The sequence below is a fragment of the Perognathus longimembris genome, chromosome 4, assembly GCF_023159225.1.
Source record: "Perognathus longimembris pacificus isolate PPM17 chromosome 4, ASM2315922v1, whole genome shotgun sequence".
Lineage (NCBI taxonomy): Eukaryota > Metazoa > Chordata > Mammalia > Rodentia > Heteromyidae > Perognathus > Perognathus longimembris.
In genome coordinates, this window is record NC_063164.1 from 51,986,979 (window position 1) to 52,005,131 (window position 18,153).

General features: G+C 37.7%; 1 protein-coding gene across 1 annotated transcript in view; it reads right to left on the reverse strand.

Annotated features, from left to right (window-relative positions):
* Positions 1-13,318: 13,318 nt before the first annotated feature.
* Dcaf17 (DDB1 and CUL4 associated factor 17) overlaps positions 13,319-18,153 on the reverse strand; it is a 41,881-nt gene continuing 37,046 nt past the window's right edge. The window contains exons 11-14 of the mRNA XM_048345749.1: positions 17,994-18,081; positions 17,257-17,340; positions 14,539-14,694; positions 13,319-13,845 (exon numbers count right to left, since the gene is read on the reverse strand). Coding sequence (XP_048201706.1) covers positions 13,675-13,845; positions 14,539-14,694; positions 17,257-17,340; positions 17,994-18,081 — 499 coding nt within the window. The 3' untranslated portion in view covers positions 13,319-13,674. The remainder of the gene's footprint in view (positions 13,846-14,538; positions 14,695-17,256; positions 17,341-17,993; positions 18,082-18,153) is intronic.

Below are 18,153 nucleotides of genomic sequence, written 5' to 3' on the forward strand. Positions count from 1 at the left end.
TCTTAGCCTTACCTAGGACGAAAGCATTTGCAGCTGTTGGGAGAAGGAAGACAAACACCTCTTGGGCTTTGCCTACAAAGTATGATGAATTGGACTTAAAAAGTGTCCACCTGTCCAAACCAGTATGAGCCCTAATCTCGTCCTGGTCTCTTCCTGGTGGGAAGTTAACTTCCCGCGCCTTCAAGGTTAGCCTCACCGTTCATCATAGGATAAGAATATTTCCAGTGTTATCGGAGAAAAATGGTTCCAGATGCCAGGGCTTCCACAATCCATTTGGGATTGTTCACCTAGTCCCCTTGTAGTTCTTCTCTGAGGAGTAGGTTACCATGATATCTTTTGGCAATCTTTCTTTTGGTGGTAATGGTAGTTGAACCCAGGGCAGTGACTCTACCATTTGACCCATGCCCCCAAGCCCTTTCTTGTTGTCGTTATTCTTCAGCTAAGGTCTCTGTATTTGCCTGAAGCAGCCTCAGATGGAGCTCCTCTTATCTGTAGCCTCATTTGTATATGAGATCTCAGGCACATTACCACTATGACCAGCTTCTTGAGTTAATGTAGAGTCTCACAGGCTTTTTGCTGTAGTTGTACTCAAACCATTTGGCTTTCCAAGTAGCTGAGATTATAGGTATAACCCAATACAAGAGCCTTCTTTTATTTTCTTCCCCATCCCTCCACCCCCACGCCTGGAATCTTAAAGATCTTAAAATGTCCAGGGAGTATATGGAATTAATTTAGCCAAAAACTGGTTTTAGGCTAAGGAAGTAGGAGGGTCAAACCTTGGTAGTGAGGTTGGATTAAAGGACTGAGAAGTGCGTACTACCTATGCCATTTTTTTCTCTAGGTGGGGAGAGCCAAATGGAAGGAATGGGCACTTTCTCCCAGTTCAAGGCTTCCCATGACCTGGCCCAATCTAATCCCTTCCACAGTTTAACTGGTCCTGGATGTCCTTGACAGGAAATGTTCCTTGTTTGTCTCTCTAGTAGCTTCTGACCACTTCCTATCTATTCCCGTGTTCTCTATCTACTTTCATCTCCACCAAGTGTTCCTGCCATGAACACTCTACCATGAGTGTTCCTACATGTTCCAATCTATTCTCCACCTCACCCCCACCCCATTCAAACCTCTGCATCCCCTCTCAAGATGTCATAGAATAATCTGTCTCTACTTTCTAAATTGAAAATATCCATCTTATTTTATCCTTCATTGGCATATAGTGCTGACTCAACATGTAATGTGACATTGATATGTTGATCAGGACTCTGGTAGGAAACAGATTACATATTGTAACTGGATACTTTAACAATGTCCAGGATTGTTGGGGGTAAGGTATGGTGAGAGACCACAAGGGTCATGCAGTGCCCCAAGCTTAGAGGGGCGGAGGTTCCTGGAATTTAAAAGAGAAAACTGGAAGAGGCAGTCTGACAAGCCTTGCTTGCAGGGACCCCATAAGAGGAAAAACTGAGAAGGGGAATAAATAGTACAGCCTTACCTTCCTCTCCTCCCATCTCCTGCCAGGGCTCTCCCAGTTTCTAAGCAGAAGTTCATTTGAAGTCAAAGAGCCCTGATGTAGCTTACACAGGTCAGCTCCCTAGGACACAGAATAGACTGCACCAGGCAAGCACAGGCCCATAGGAATACATGCAAATGTTCACTGAATCTCCCAGTTGGTTTTTGTTTTTGCCAGTCCAAGGGCTTCAGCTCAGGGCATGAGCACTGTCTGTGGCTTCTTTTTGCTCAAGGCTAGTATTCTACCACTTAAGCCACAGCACTACTTCTGGCTTTTTCTTTTTATGTGGTGCTGAGGAATTGAGCCCAGGACTTCATACATGCTAGGCAAGCACTCTATCGTTAAGCCACATTCTCAGCCCTTTGTTTTTGACTACTAAAAATGTTTCTGTTCAGTTTTATTCCAGTTTTTCTCTGTGACCTTTAGCCAGCTATTCTGTAATGAAAAATCATTGTTCTTTTCCCTAAAGGTATCTAATTTTTGTTTCTTTTCATCCCCTAACACCTTAGTCTGCTTTTGAGTTGATGTTATTTTTGAAGCAATATCTTACTATGAAGCCCAAGCTGACCTTGAACTCACAATACTCCTGCTTTTGTCCGTTGCATACTGACATTACAAGTGTGTATCACTGTGCCTGGTCTTGAGAGTTGATTTTGGTTTACAGCAGCAGCTGAGGAGAAACTCTAAGATTCTAGGGTCCAAACACCCGAGAGATAGCCAAATAGGATAGGTGATGTTCAACTGTATTGAATATATCAGCTAAATAGAGTGTCAACTGTAACACCTAATGTTATCCTTTGAGTTCTTAACTTCGATTTTTAAAAAGCCTGTTACTTGAGTGAAACTATCAATAACTACTGTTGTGGCTTAGTGTTGATAACTTCTAAAAAAACAATTGTTCAGTAATGTAAGTTTCTCTCAGGAAATAGTAAGCAGTTTGTCAAATGTACTCAATCAACCAGGAACCAGTGGCTTATGTCTGTAAACCTAGCTATTCAGGAGGCTGAGATCTGAGGATCATGTTTAGAAGCCCTCCTGGGCAGGAAAGTCCATGAGATTCTTATCTTCAATTAACCAGCAAAAAGCTGGAAGTGCAATTGTGGCAATTGTGGCTCAAGTAGTAGAGTGCTAGCTTTGATAGAGAAGAAAAAGGCCCAAGGACAATGCCCAGGCTGTGAGTTTAAGCCCCAGGACACACACACAGAGCACTTAATCAAACTAGATGCTAAGCAGCCAGTAATGCTAAGTGACTTGTTTGTATATGCCGTGGGAAGGATTGAACAAGATGACCTACCTAAAGAGCTGGGATGCTAAAAACATGTACATATTGATGCAGATTTTTGTTATCGCTGACAGAAACATAGACTAACATGTAAGGAGACAGGCTGTGGGTGGGGAGGGGAATCCAAATCCCATGTGTAATGTGAGGAGTTACTGGATGCTCTGGAGGTCATCCACCTACGCTATAAACAAGGGAATGATAAGGTGTGCAAAGTGTTTTGCTTTGTAAGATAAGTAAACTGTTTTTATTGTTGTTTATAAAGGTGATAGCAGAGGGGTTATAGTTTCATAAATCAGGTAATGAGTACATTTCTTTTTGGACACTGTCACCCTTCCTTCTCTCTCTCTCTCCCAGTTAAGTGAACTATTTTGAAGAGCTTCAAGTGCTGGCAGTGTGTCGGCTACTGCTTGCTTGTCCCTTCATTCTCCACCTCTGACCTTACCTGGGACTTAGGAGCATGAAGTCTACAACTTTCCTTGTCATTTTGTTTCTAATTGTGTTTGGCTGATAGACAGGCCTGATTTGAGATGATATACTTCTGTAATCCTTGTACTTAAGAGGGGCTTGAGTCAGAAGACCAACTAGCTCCTGGCTAGCCTGCCCTATGTACTGAGACTCTGGAAAACAAAAAGAAAGAAAAAGAAGGAAGACACAGGGTAGAAATGGAAGACAGGTCTGCCTATGAATCCCACAGTGCCCTCTTTGTCAGAGCATGGTTTTGTCTGGTGTCCTCTCTTCTACAGCTACACCTCTAAGAGAGGCATTGCAACGTCATGTCCCCACATAGGTCTAGGCTTCCTGCAGTTGCCTTTCTTGGTCTTCACTAATTTTGTTGGGGATCTCTTAATTCTGTTTACATGTCTGAAAAGATTCTATTTATTACACTGTCTTTAATGAAAACATTTGTGTGGCCCTCCTGAAGAATCATGCTAAATACAAGTGAAAAAAAAATCCTCTGGCCTGATATTACTACTTCCCTAGTTCCATGCCAGTTAGCCATGCCTTCTCTTGTGTTAGAGATTTAAAATGTGCCTTGAATGTCCACTTAAATTCAGGCTTGGTCTCTAATATTAACACACTAGATGGGCCTTGGGAATATTATCTTACCAGTGTGCTAACCCATTGATGAGTTAATAATTGAACTGTAATAGACACAATCTACTTGAAGGAACTAGGCCAGTGTGGGCATGTACTAGAAGGCTATATCTTATCTGTGGTCTCCTCTCTCTCTGTCTGTCTCTCTGTCTGTCTCTGTCTCTCTCTCTGTCTTTATCTCTGTCTCTCTCCTCTCTTCTTTGTCTCTCCTCTCTCCCTCCCTCCTTACCTCACTTTCTTCCTCCATCTTTCTCTTCCTTATTCTCTGTCTCTTTCTCCTTTCTGGCTACCATGAGGTGAACAGCTTTATTCTACCACATGCTTCCCACGATGAAGTTCTACCTCACAGTGCCCCCAAAACAATAAAGCCACATGATCATGGAATGAAACCTCTAAAGTTATGATGCAAAATAAATCTCTCCTAAGTCTTTAGGTAATTGTAACAGTGACAGGAAGCTAACTAACACACCTTCTTAGAACATATTATGAATGGAAGAATGTATAAGATGAGAAAAAAAATCAAAGACAAAGGGAATAAGATGAAGTCATACTTTCCATTCCTTTCTTCTGCTAGATAAGAAATTTGTGGATCAGAAAGTCATGCCCAGGCTTGAGTATAGGTCACTTGGGGTATAGAGCACTTTCCTAGTATGCTGAGGTCCTGGGGTCAATCTTCAACACTGACACAAAGAAAAGTTGTCCCAAGATACAGTGACTCACAGCTGACACAATGATTCATGATGCCAGCCAAGCCCAGGAAGTGGTCAAAGGCTCCTTAATGAAATAAAGGGAGAATTACTGTTTTAAAAGAACAAAGTCAAACCCACGTTAATGAGAAACACACACTTTCATCCTAGGAGGTATATCAAAGACCAGCACACAAATAGCTATTGCTAGGAATTAGTCAACTCTGGGTAAGGTGGCTGCCCAGTTCCACAAGGCCCCAAATGCCAGAGGTCAATAATAGAATAAGAAAACAACTTGGAACAACTGTTGACAGAGAAAATTAAAAGCACTGATTTCTAGTTTAGACTCTAGGATAAAGTCAGAGCATTAGCAAGGAAAGGAATGCCCTGGAACTTTTTCTCATAGTCAGGTTTTCCTACTATATGCTACATTTTATAAGTACATTGGGCTATTTCGATAGAACATTATGTTATATAAGGAACTGGGCTGTACAATTAACTAGGAGCCAAAAGCATAGTTTTACCTTGGAGAAGTTTTATTGGAAGCTTTCTAGTTGGCTTTGTAATAACAGGGATAAGTTTTCTAATTATCATCTTCTTGGCCACTGATGCATTTTTTAAAAGGTGTTCAGAAATGGCTCAGAAATACATTTCCAGAATTTTGTCTCACAGAACTCAGGGCCTTCTTGAAATATGAAAGAATCATGTATGTACAAACAACTCTGAAGCTGGGTGCCAGTGGCTCATGCCTGTAGGTAGTCCTAGCTACATAGAAGACTGAGATCTGAGGGTCACAGTTCAAAGCCAGTTTACAAAGGAAAGCCTGTGAGACTTTTTTTCAGGTAACCACAGAAAAGCCAAAGTGGAGTTGTGACTGAAGTGGTAAAGCACTATCCTTGAGTAAAAAACACTCAGGACCTCAACGCCCAGGCCTAAGGTCAAGCTCTAGAGCCAACACACACACACACACACACACACACACACACACACACACACACACACACACACTGTGCATATAGGCCAGGCTTTCTTAATGGGTGGATATTTAACTGAATAAAGTTTACCTGCAAATAGAATAGACAGTTTTCACTAGGTCTTGGGAAAACTAGATTATAATTTATATTCACAGGTAAAGCTCTTTTTTTTTTTTCTGTTTTGTTTTTGCCAGTCCTGGGGCTTGAACCCAGGGTCTGAGCACTGTCCCTGGCTTCTTTTTGCTCAAGGCTAACACTCTGCCACTTGAGCCACAGCACCACTTCCGGCTTTTGCTATATATCTGGTGCTGAGGAATCGAACTCAGGGCTTCATGTTTTGTTTCAAAATAATTTAACTTGGCTTCTATAATTCATATGTTCAATCCATGCCTAGATCTTCAGGTTATAGACAACAGGAAGTTGTTTGGAACAAGTGACTCCAATTTGTCATTTACCTGCTGTGAAAGCAGACAATTCACAAGGGTTAAAAATGTGGCTACACAGCAAGATAACTAGCACACAGATGGAGAGAAGATCCTCACTAGCCAAACAACAGACAAGGGACTCATATCTAAAATATACTTAGAGCTCAAAAAACCAAACCCCCCAAAACAAATCTTCAAAGAAACAACCACCACATTAACAAGTGGGCTAAAGACTTAAAGAGAGACTTCTCTGAAGAGGAAATAAGAATAGCTAATAGACATGTGAAGAAATGCTCAACATCTCTGGCTATAAAAGAAATGCAAATCAAAACATTATGATTCCACCTCACCCCAGTTAGAATAGCCATTATCGAGTACATATGACTACATAAGATGATGCCAAGTGAAATGAACTCCAAGTTATGGAAATAAGTGGTTTATCACTGTTGTTGTTATTTTCAACATATCTTGTGAAAATATGCCTTTTTCTTTTTTCTTTCTTCCCCAGGGTTTTACCCCTGATGTCACTGTAACTGATTTTGGTGCCCTGGGTATAGTATATACATTTATTGGAACTAGGGAAGGTAAAGGGAACATCAAAATGGAGAGACAACAAATAAAAGATGAGCCAATGCAACAGTAATACTTACAAAACTATATACTGTAAACCAACTGTACAACTCATGGGGAGGGGGGAGGGAAATGAGGAGGGGGAAGGTGGGAGGAAAATGAGGGAGGAGGTAACAAGTTGGATAAGAAATGTAGTCATTGCCTTACGTATGAAACTGTAACCCCTCTGTACATCACTTTGACAATAAATTTTTAAAAAAAGAAAGAAATCTAATAACAACAAATGCTGGCAGGGATGTGGCCAAAAAGGAACGCTACTACAGTATGGAGGTTCCTTAGAAGACTAAACATGGAGCTCTCCTATGACCCAGCAATCCTACATCTTGGCATTTGCCCAAATGACCAAAAACAAGGCCATACTAAAGCCACAGCACAATCATGTTCATTACAGCATTATTTACCATAGCTAAGATATGGAGGCAACCCAGATACCCCTCATTAGACGAATGGATCAAGAAATTGTGGTTTAGGGTCTGGGAATATGGCCTATTGGTAAAGTGTTCACCTCATATACATGAAGCCCTGGGTTCGATTCCTCAGCACCACAGATATAGAAAAAAGCCGGAAGTGGCACTGTGGCTCAACTGGCAGAGTGCTAGCCTTGAGCAAAAAAAAAAAAAAAGAAGCCAAGGACAGTGCTCAGGCCCTGAGTTCACGCCCCAGGACTGGCAACACAAACAAAAACAAATAAACTCAATAAATTCCCTTAAAAAAAAAGAAATTGTGGTTTATATACACAATGGAATTCTATGCTTCCATCAGGAAGAATGACATTACCTCATTCCTAAGGAAATGGAAAGTCTTGGGAAAATAATCACATTAAATGAAGTAAGCCAGACCCAAATAAACATAGGCTGTATGGTTTCCCTCATTGGTAATAATTATTATATGTCTAGGATAGTCCTACCAGAGGATCACAATAGCTAAATATCTATGTACATATGACAATATAAGATGATGCTAATCGAAATGAACTCCATGGTGTAGAAACAAGAGGTTTTTCTTTGTTGTTTTTAATGCATTGTGTGAAGTTATTTATTTTTCTTTCATTTTTTTCCTTTGGTTTATCCCTTGTTGTCACTGTGTTTGATTTTGGTACCCTGTGTCATATATATACATTTATTTGATTTGGGGACGGGAAGAAGAACAACAAAATCGTGAGACAAAGGATAAAGGGTGAACCAATGCAACAGTGATACTCACAAGACAACTTGGGGGGAATGGAATGTGGGAGAGGGAAAGTGGAAGAAAAATGAGAGAGGGAGTAACAATGTTTGACAAGAAATGTACTCATAGGGGTGGGAATTTAGCTCAGTGGAAGAGCGCCTGCCTGGCAAGCGCAAGGCCCAGAGTTCAGTCCTCAGCTCTAGAAAAAAAAAAAAAGAAATGTACTTATTACCTTACATATGCGACCATAACCCCTCTGAATATAACCTTGACAATACAATTAAATTTAAGAAATGGGGTTACCTCTTGCTAATCTTTGTTAGGACAGTTTTGGGCTTGTTAGGGTTCTCACATGAAATGAAACTTAACCATTTTTCCAAGTATATGCAACTCTATTCACTGTATCTATGATCTTGTTACCACTGTATATGTGTATGTATATGTATATGGTGCTGAGTGTTGATCTCAGGACCTAAGCTTTTGTGCTCAAGGCTGAGCCACAGTTCTACTACCAGCTTTTTTTTTTGTGGTTAATTGGAAGGAAGAATCTCATGGACTGGTTGGCTGAGTCTCAAAGCCTGCCAGAGTTGGCTTTGAACCAGATCTTCAGATCTCAGCCTTCTAAGTAGCTAGGATTACAGGCATGAGCCAATGGTGTTCAGTACCACTGATATATTTATGTGGCATTTGGATCAGCATAGATATCTTAGTTTATCATGTATACTCAGGACTTTTCAAAGTAACAGTAATTATTAGTAGTAATTAGTGAGATGTGCAATTTGATCTTATTAGTGAATCAATAATAATGTTAATGTTGTCAGTTTATTTTCATTTAAAAATGTGAATAACTCCTTCTCAGTTCTCCTTACCAGTATCCTTTATAGCCTATGTTTTAATTTTTTAAATGCATTGAAATTAGCACTGTCCACCAGTCTTCTTGCAGAAAGAGTTTATGACACAAAAGGTTGAGAAGCACTAGGTAATTTTTCTCCAGAGCCCATCCTACTCATGCTGAAATGAGGCAGTTGCTAGAGATTTGTTCCTGAGAGAGTAAGCACTGAATTGCACTTAGTGTTAGCTAACCTGATAGCACACCCTCACACTGGACTTCCTTGTTAATCTGCTTCATTCATAGGCCCTTAGTTCTGTTCTGTGAGACTTCACTGTACCAAGGAGGGAGCCTATATAAGCTTTTGCCTCAGGTTATGCTATTTCTGCGTTGGGAAGATTGAAGCTAAGGCCCCTATCAATCTCTTTCACCCATACTTTATTTGGCAGCAGTTTATAGTGTCCCAATTTTAGCAAGTCTTTTCAAAGTATTCAATCTCATAAAAAAGCTAAGCTTTTCTTAACTTTCAAATTTTAATGTAATAATTAAATTATGTAATTACAGTAATACACCATCTTGTGAAATGATGTTTAGAAGTAAACAAAATTAGGCTCTTGTAGGAATGCAACCTCTGAAGGTTCCTGGAGAGCACTCATAGCCTGCCGATTAATTTTGTCTTTTTTATTAGCATATATTAGTTATACAAGGGGGGATTTCACTATGACATTTCCACTCATTTATAGAATATATTCCAGTCAATATCTGCCATCACTCTCTTGACTCCTCCTTCCTAATACAACTTCCAGAGGTTTTGTTCTACTTTCATACTTACTGACATTTCGACAATATTGTTTTATCTTTTGCACCATTTAAAAAGTAGAACAAAGGGCCATATTTGAGAGCTAGAACAGTTAGCATACATCAAGATTTCTCCCATTAAGGAGAAATGAGAAGACTGGCCACACATAGCAATAGACTCAAATAGAAATGGACTGAGAAAGGTATGAAGCATGGGTCTGCTGAGGGATAAAAACCTAAGAAGAATTCCACATTATCTTATCTAGTCTCATATTAAAATATGAGGTATGTGCTGGGATTCCTTGCTTTGTACCAGCTGTACTTGGTAAGAGAAGGTAACAATTAGATCCTCTTTGACTAGGAGTGTGTAATATTCCCTTGATGACAAAATTGATCAGCTTATGTCTGGAGGGGTTTACCCAGTTAAGTGGTATCCTCATCAGCTCTATGTCTTGTGGGGATGTGTAAAGCCTGATACTCTACCATGCTGTATTGCCCCTGAATTTAAAACAAACAAAAAAAGCTTTTGACTTCCACACATTGTTACAGAAACTTTCTCATCCTCTAAATCTGTTAGTATTTTTCCATTATTTAGATTACTTTGATTGACAACACAGATTTTGAAGAGTACAGATTGAACATTTCTAAAGCTCGGCAAGTTTATGCTTGAAATTTGTGGCTTTTGCCAGCCCAGGCAGAAAAATCTCCATGAGATTCTTATCTCCAATTAACCACTCAGAAATTAAAAGTGGTGCTGTGGCTCAAAGTGGTAGTGCACTAGCCTTGAGCAAAAGAGCTCAGGGACAGTGCTAGGCCCCCAGTACAAGCCCCATTACTGGCAAAAATAAAAATAAAAATAAACTTAAAAAATGTGGCTTTCATTGTTTGTAAATACAAGATTGAAAGCCAAATAAATATGTATGCTAATGTATTAGTGGGAAGTATACTGATCATGGCCATTTATTTTTAAATGCATTGGGAAGCCGAATAGGTAAGTAATAAAGTAAATAAAATGTTCAATCCACATGGTGGGTTTGGTACTTATTCAGTACAAAATTCTTTCAACATTGCTGAATGTTTAAAATTTTGGGAAAGATCCTCAGTTGGCATATTCCAATTATATATTACTTGCCTAAAATACATTATTATTTTTTCTGTAAGACAGATTCGATAACAACACATGGACTAGAAATTAGCTCCTAAATTTTCTCTAGATTTCTAAAAGATAGGTCATATGTATTTGTAAACATAGGAAGGAGAAAATATAAAAATCATTGAAATGGAAGCCAAATTACACTGAATAATTAATACTGGTGTTTCTGTTTCTACAAAAGTAAGTACCATTTCTAAATAACTTTGAATTGTTAAAAGAGAAGTATCTTTTCTGTTAAATTATATATACATCATGTCTTATCCAAACTCTGTCCAAAATTTGGATCTTCAATAACCCTTATAGCAAAACAACAACAACAACAAAAACATGGGTCAGCGGTAAGAATGTTTATCTAGCATGCAGGAAGTAGGCTCAATCTTCAACCATAAAGGAAAACAAAAACTTCACTCTTGCTAAACACCTTCATGAGTATTCAATATTATGTCAGAATGCTATTTATTGGAGTTTTGGGGAAAATTTGACATAGGTTTTCAGATAAATCTAGAAGTGTTTCCCATCTCTGTACTTTCAGCTGTGGAAACCTCAACAAATCAACATCCATAAGTCTTATTAATTTCCTCATTTCTAACAGTTTCTGATTTTTAAAAAAGGATATATATATATATATATATATGGCATCAAATATCCAATTGGAAGAAAAATGTAGAATGCCTGTTTAAATAGACAATTAATTAATTCAACCAGTACCTTTGACAAACTTTTTTCAGAGTTGTAGAAAATACTGACAGAAAGTTAAAAAAAATTAGCTTGTTACATTGATATGAGCTAAATGCAGAAATAACTTCTTGTGTGTGTACTTTCTGATAGAAGCTACAAACTTAGCCTTGAATTAAATACTCGGTAATGTTTTGTTCTGTACCTTTCATTACCATCTGTGAAGTTAGTAGGCACATAGCTAGTCATCACTGAGACAGAACAGAAGAGTATTAACCACCACTCTTACCTGCCTGTTGAGTGGTAGAACAAGTAGTTATATAATTCTGGGACATTGGAAAGCACATACTTTCTGGGAAATGTGTAGTGTTGTCTTCTGCTATTCATGGCATCTTAATGTCTTCTTTTTTATCTTTGGGATCTTTCAAAAAAATAAACCATCCTGTTAATAATACAGCTTACATTCTCTTATACTGATACAACTGTCTGAAACTAAGCAATCACAGCATATCCTTTTAGTATGTAACACTACTTGCCTATAACTCCCTAATTTCTTTTGATACTAAGTTCATTTCCTACCTGCTAATGTGGCATTTGACCTTGGTCCACTTTGATTTTAGCAACAGCGATTGACACATTAGGAATTTCTTTCCTTTTTTCTTTTCTCTTCTTTTGTGCCAGAGTTCTTTTGAACTTAAGGCATCACGCTCTCCTGGTTTTTATTTTTGGCTCAAGGCTAGTGCTCTACCACTTTTGCCACACCCTCACTTCCAGCCCTTTGCTGGTCAAAGATAAGATTTTCACTAACTTTTCTGTTTAGGTTACCTTTGAACCTTGACCCTTGGATCTCAGCCACCTAAGTAGCTAGGATTCAAAGTGTGAGCCACTAGTGCCCCAGCCACATTAAGGAATTTCCACGTAGTCACATCATACCCAGAAGAATCACATCGACACATCTCTGATATTTGCAAAATGCCTTTCTAAGTAGATGAGTTCCATTTCACCAAAATAAAGGGATGACTTAAAAGAAGAGAAACTCAATAATCAACATAAAAGAAAAAAATCTTGGCTAAGACTGAAATAAAAAGATATCCTATTCCAAATACTATTGAAGTAGAGAGCAATTGCTATTACAAAGTAGAACCTGCTCTGTAGCCCACACAAAATCATTTCCTTTCTTTTCTCTGCATTGTACTCTTCTTCTTGGACTTGGTTTTCAAGGTATAAATTCACTAGGCAGGATGGTATATATATATATATATATACATATTTATATATGTATATATATTTATATATTATACATAATATATAAATATATTTATATATTTATATATAAATATATAATATAATATATATTTATATATTTATTTATTTTTGTCTAACCCAAAGTTTGGGCAGTATCTAGCACAGTGTAACTATTCTACTGCTTTGTAGTCATTACAATGGCACTTTACTGATTTTTCTACAGTGAAGAAATAAACTGGTAGAGGTCAGAGTACCTTTATTTTCTCACATAGCTATAAAAATATGGCCTGAACAGACTCACAACCTAAGTAAATGAAATGGTGGGTAAGAATAACTTCTTTAGATATATTAAAGAACTAAACAGGCTACATATTTGATAAAAAAGTTTATTTAAGGTTTGCTTGGAATATTTCACATACATCTATACTAGAAACACAAACACTCAATGGGAACATCAAAGGGGCTAAAACAGTGAAAGGAAAAACTGGAAACTAGAATCAGTTCTTGATACTACATACAAATATACAACATATATACATGCCACGATTTCTTTTTTTAAAAAAACCTATAACATATTTTTGGCTCAAAGTATGCTTTCATAAGATATCTCATTCTTAAGAAAGGATAGTATAGAGGATAAACTTTTTTTTTTTGGCCAGTCCTGGGGCTTGGACTCAGGGCTTAAGCACTGTCCCTGGCTTCTTTTTGCTCAAGGATAGCACTCTGCCACTTGAGCCACAGTGCCACTTCTGGCTTTTTCTCTATATGTGTTGCAGAGGAATCGAACCCAGGGCTTCATATATACAAGGCAAGCACTCTTGCCACTAGGCCATATTCCCAGCCCGAGGACAAACAATTTCTGTGTCTTTTATATTTTTATTTTTGCCTCTATCCTGATACTGCCAATCAAAATCCCACATCATCTTTTAAGAACTATGTTAAATACCTCTGCATTTATAATACTCAACAACTGTCCTTCTCTGATCTCCAGTGTCTTATAAATACATAAATGTCTACTAAATAAAAGCTTCAAAATGCTACATCTCTTGGGACAGCAGTCTAAAAAAAATTTACATGAAATGTAGTTCTTTGTTTTAATCATTTGAATTAACACAATACCTTTTTTAAAAAATACTGCAGAATGTGCTATGCACATAATAAGCAGCTGCTGGGGTGTCTGGCTAAAAGTTTGATAAGTTACAATTATCTCATTCTTTTGAACAAGTTCTATTTAGGATTTCTTCCTCTGCTTCTGCTTCTTCTTCTTCTTCCCCAGGATCACATATCATCTGATAAACATACAAACTGAAGACCCGGTTGGGTTTCTGTTCTATATGTAGTACCAAGTCTCTGTCAAAGTAGACTTCATGGCTATAGGTCTGTAATAAAAACACAGTCATATGAAATTTCCTTTTCACAGAACCATATTCCCTGCAGTGACACTCAACTGTCACAGCATCTATGCTGGGATCTTCAAATATGCATTCAGAGGCAAAGAGGTGCCAGATTTATTTTTCATTATTTGTGGGTGTGCAGATTACTAACAAAAAAAGAACAGTACAAAAGATAGAGAATAAGATGAACTATGAACTCAGATTTAATTGTTAACACTGCTAATACCTATTTCCCTATGTAACCAAGTGCAAGTTGTTATGCATTTCAAGTTCTGCATGGAACAACCAATGTTAGAATATCTGCTTGCTGTTCCTTATAGCTTTTATATTCTACCATATTTGGAAAAACAGTAAAATGTTTCCAAGTGCTGCCTGGAAACCCAATGTACTTAGATATTGTCTCTAAATACCTGTGGGGGTTCATTACATTATAATTTTACTTTTTAAATGTTACCAAACTTATAATTGTGAGAAAAATCCTTACATGTGTAAGGAAGCCACATCATTTTTATCTTCAAGTCACAGGAAAGAAGTTATGACCCTTTGTGCCAAGAGAGGGACAATAACTTCTTTCATGTGGTCACTGACACAGCGGGAGGCCAGACTACTGTGAACACTCGGTAATAAACAGTGCTCATAAGGAAAATCTTACAACTGTATCCCATGGCTTCTACTCACCACATCCCACGACTCCACTAATGGAATGCTTTTAAGTAAAGTTCCATATTCATTACAGTGGAAATCCAGGTGAGCTTTTCCCTCAGCATCTATTTGAGTAACAGCTACCACAGAAAGCAAATCCAACTCATCTTCATAGTCCACAATTTTGAAAGTCTTGGGTACAGATGAATATGGCAGAAGGAAGAAGGAGCAAATGTAATTAATGAGCAGGAATAGTCCTACATTTAAACTTTAACTACTCTATCTCTCACAAAAATATTGCATAAGGAAGAATTAAAGGGTGAAATTCTGTAGAAGTCTTATCTATATGCTTAAAAAGGACCAGTCCTCAGATTTAGCAAATCAGTTTCTTCAAATTCAAAATAAGTATCCATTTGCTACCTCTGAAGTATGTTGATGGAGTCCCAGAAAAAAAAAAACAACACACATATGAAGCTAAGATCTAAACTCCGGAATCTGTGGCTTGTTCTTGTATTCCTAGCTATTCAGGAGGCAAATTTCTGAAGGATTGTGGTTTGAGACCAGCCCCCCCCCAAAAGTTCTCTAGACACCATTTCCCAAAAACAACCAACCAAAAACAAAGTGGGAGGCACTGAGTTGAAACCTTAGTACTAGTTTAAAATTTTTTTCTCAAACTAGAACAACTTCATTTCAGCAAGGACTGATGACCCCAGGAATACTAGTTATACTCTATTTGCTATCCTTTCTGTTTTTTCCTTTTGGTTCCTTAGTGAAAATAAAATGGCTGCTTAGACTTGAAAGGGAATATTAGGAACTAAAATCCTACCCACAGAGGAGGGGCTTGTTATAGTAAACAGAAAGAGAGAACAACAACAACAACAACAACAACAACAACAACAACATGGGTTTCTAGGGAAAAATTCTGAGCCTCCAAAAGCCTCAGTAGGGAACCAGATCACTGCCCAACCAGTTAGGGATGGGCCAAGAAGGGAACATTTTAGCTGAGAGCCTAATGTTAACATTTAAGGTAGATACAGTAGGGCTAGAGTGTGGATCAAGTGGTAGAAGGCTTGTCTAGAAACTGTGAGGTCTCAGATTCAATCCCCAGCACTAAATAAACAAACTGGTCATACTGAATTATTAAGTTTTCTTTTCTGGTGCCAGTCCTGGCGCTGAACTTAGGACCTGGGCATAGTCCTGGAGCTTTTCCACTCAAGGTTGATAAACTATCAATTGAATCTCAGCTCTACTTTCAGCCTTTTGGTGGTTAACTGAAGATTAGTCTCATGGGCTTTTCTGTCCTGGCTGACTTTGAACCCTGATCCTCAGATCTCAGCCTCCTGAGTAGCTACAATCACAGGCATGAGCCACGACTGCCAAGCTCATACTAAGTTTTCTTACTCACCATGAACTTATTATCTTTCACTTATAAGTCAACAAATTGCTCCACTTATATTTAACCCACTTATATTTTAATCCACTTATATTTTTAATCCACTTATATTTTCCGACTCCACAATCTTACAACATAAAAATATACAGAGAGGGGCTGGGAATATGGCCTAGTGGCAAGAGTGCTTGCCTCCTACACATGAAGCTCTCGGTTCCATTCCCCAGCACCACATATATGGAAAATGGCCAGAAGGGGCGCTGTGGCTCAGGTGGCAGAGTGCTAGCCTTGAGCGCTGAAGAAGCCAGGGATGGTGCTCAGGCCCGACTGGCCAAAAAAATAAAAAATAAAAAAATATTTATATATATATATTTTTATTTTTTATTTTTATTTTATTTATTTTATATATATATATATATATATATATATATATATATATATATATATATATATATACACACACACACACACACACACACACACACACACAGATATTACCTGGGTTTCCTTTTTATTTTATTTATCTTTTTCCCTTAATTCTACCATGGTCAAATTTATCCCTCCTTTCTTAACCCCTTCCAGCATACATTTTATCAAGGTATTTAGCTCAGGCTATACAGGCCTTGAACTCACAATCCTCATACCTCAGCCCCTTGAGTGCTAGAATTATGTACAACTATGTATATACAACCATGCCTGAGCATAGTCAAATTTCAAAAGGTGACTTTTTGCCCGAGTGTCTACTTTAAAAGTAGAACTCCCGTCCAACTTTTCCTTTAAAAGCTGGAAGATTTTGTTTCCTAATCTTATGATATAGAACAGTTCTATTTTTGTTGCTACCTGAACCTCACCACTTCCATATTCATACTACTTTTGGTATGTTTTTCTCAAATGTTCCTCCACCCCAATACAGGGGGGCTTGAACACAGGGCCTGAGTGCTGTCTTTTAGCTTTTTAACTCGAGGACGGTGCTCTATGACTTGAGTCACTAGTTCCACTACTGGCCTTTTGGTGGTTAATTAGAGGTAAAGAGTCTCACAAACTTTTCAGTCCAGGCTGGCTTTGAACTGTGATTCTCAAAAGCATAAAAGATGCAACTCAAGAATTTTCTATTAAGCAATTTTCCTTAAAAATATATACTCACCAATAAAACAACAAACTATGTTTTTAAATGATTTTGACCTTATGAATTTTTCTGCAAATAAAACCTTATAAATAATTCCAATAAGAAAAGAGAGCAGAGTGGGGCTGCACTGGTCAAACAGGGCACACTTTCAGCCCGTAGGGCCTCAGCAGCAGTATTGGAAATTCACCATGCAGTATATACTGCTTTAGTTTGTCATCGTCAGTCCAATTAACAATACCTCTTGCTCTGGGTCGTCATCCAGCAGGTTAACTTTTTTTTTCACTATCCGTCCAGAAGCTGTGACAGTAACTAAGTTTTTATTCTGTCATAGGAGAGAAATAAAAAAGAGAGTGTATGCAGTAAAAGGTAAAATTGGCATTAGTATAGTAAAAATGGTATTAATAATTTGGTAAAACTAACCAGCCCTTTGGTCACAATTCTTTTTTCACTTGTGCAAAGTCTATACCAGATTTTTGGTCTTTAGGTAGCAAAAAATACTTTCAGTAAAGGTTTGAAATGGAAAGCATACTAGAATAAGCAAAACAAACTTTTGCTTTAATAGAATACATAAAACAAAATAGATCTGTTTTGAAATTTTCCTTTCCCATCATTTTTTTCATAGTCTTAGTTTATACACTAAAGGAAAAATGGCACCTGGAGTTAGAGCATGTTATATGGTTTTAAAAGATTTAATAGATACCCTGACTAACTCTAGGTTTTCACAACTAATCAAAACCAAAGGTTACTTAATAAAAACCTTAAGTAGAAACCTAAATGGGAAATGAAATAAACAAAAGGTAAACAGGATAATCTGCTCTCTCCAAATTTCACATGTACATGGAGATAAGACTAGCTGTTCATGCAGACAAAATGAATAGACCTTGTAGCTCTATTTTCAGTAATATTCAAAGGCTACATGTATTTGCATATTGCAAACAGTTATATACAAAGGATTTTAATGTATTCCTGACTTACTTTGTTTTCCCTATTGGCCCAAATGACAAAATCTTCAGAAATCTGATGTTGAGAACTATTATTTTCTATTTCACTTAGTTTTAGAATTCTGAAAAGAAAAAAAGAATTCTAGGAATTAAAGAGTTCAAAACACCAGCATTAAAGTTGAACTACTGATATG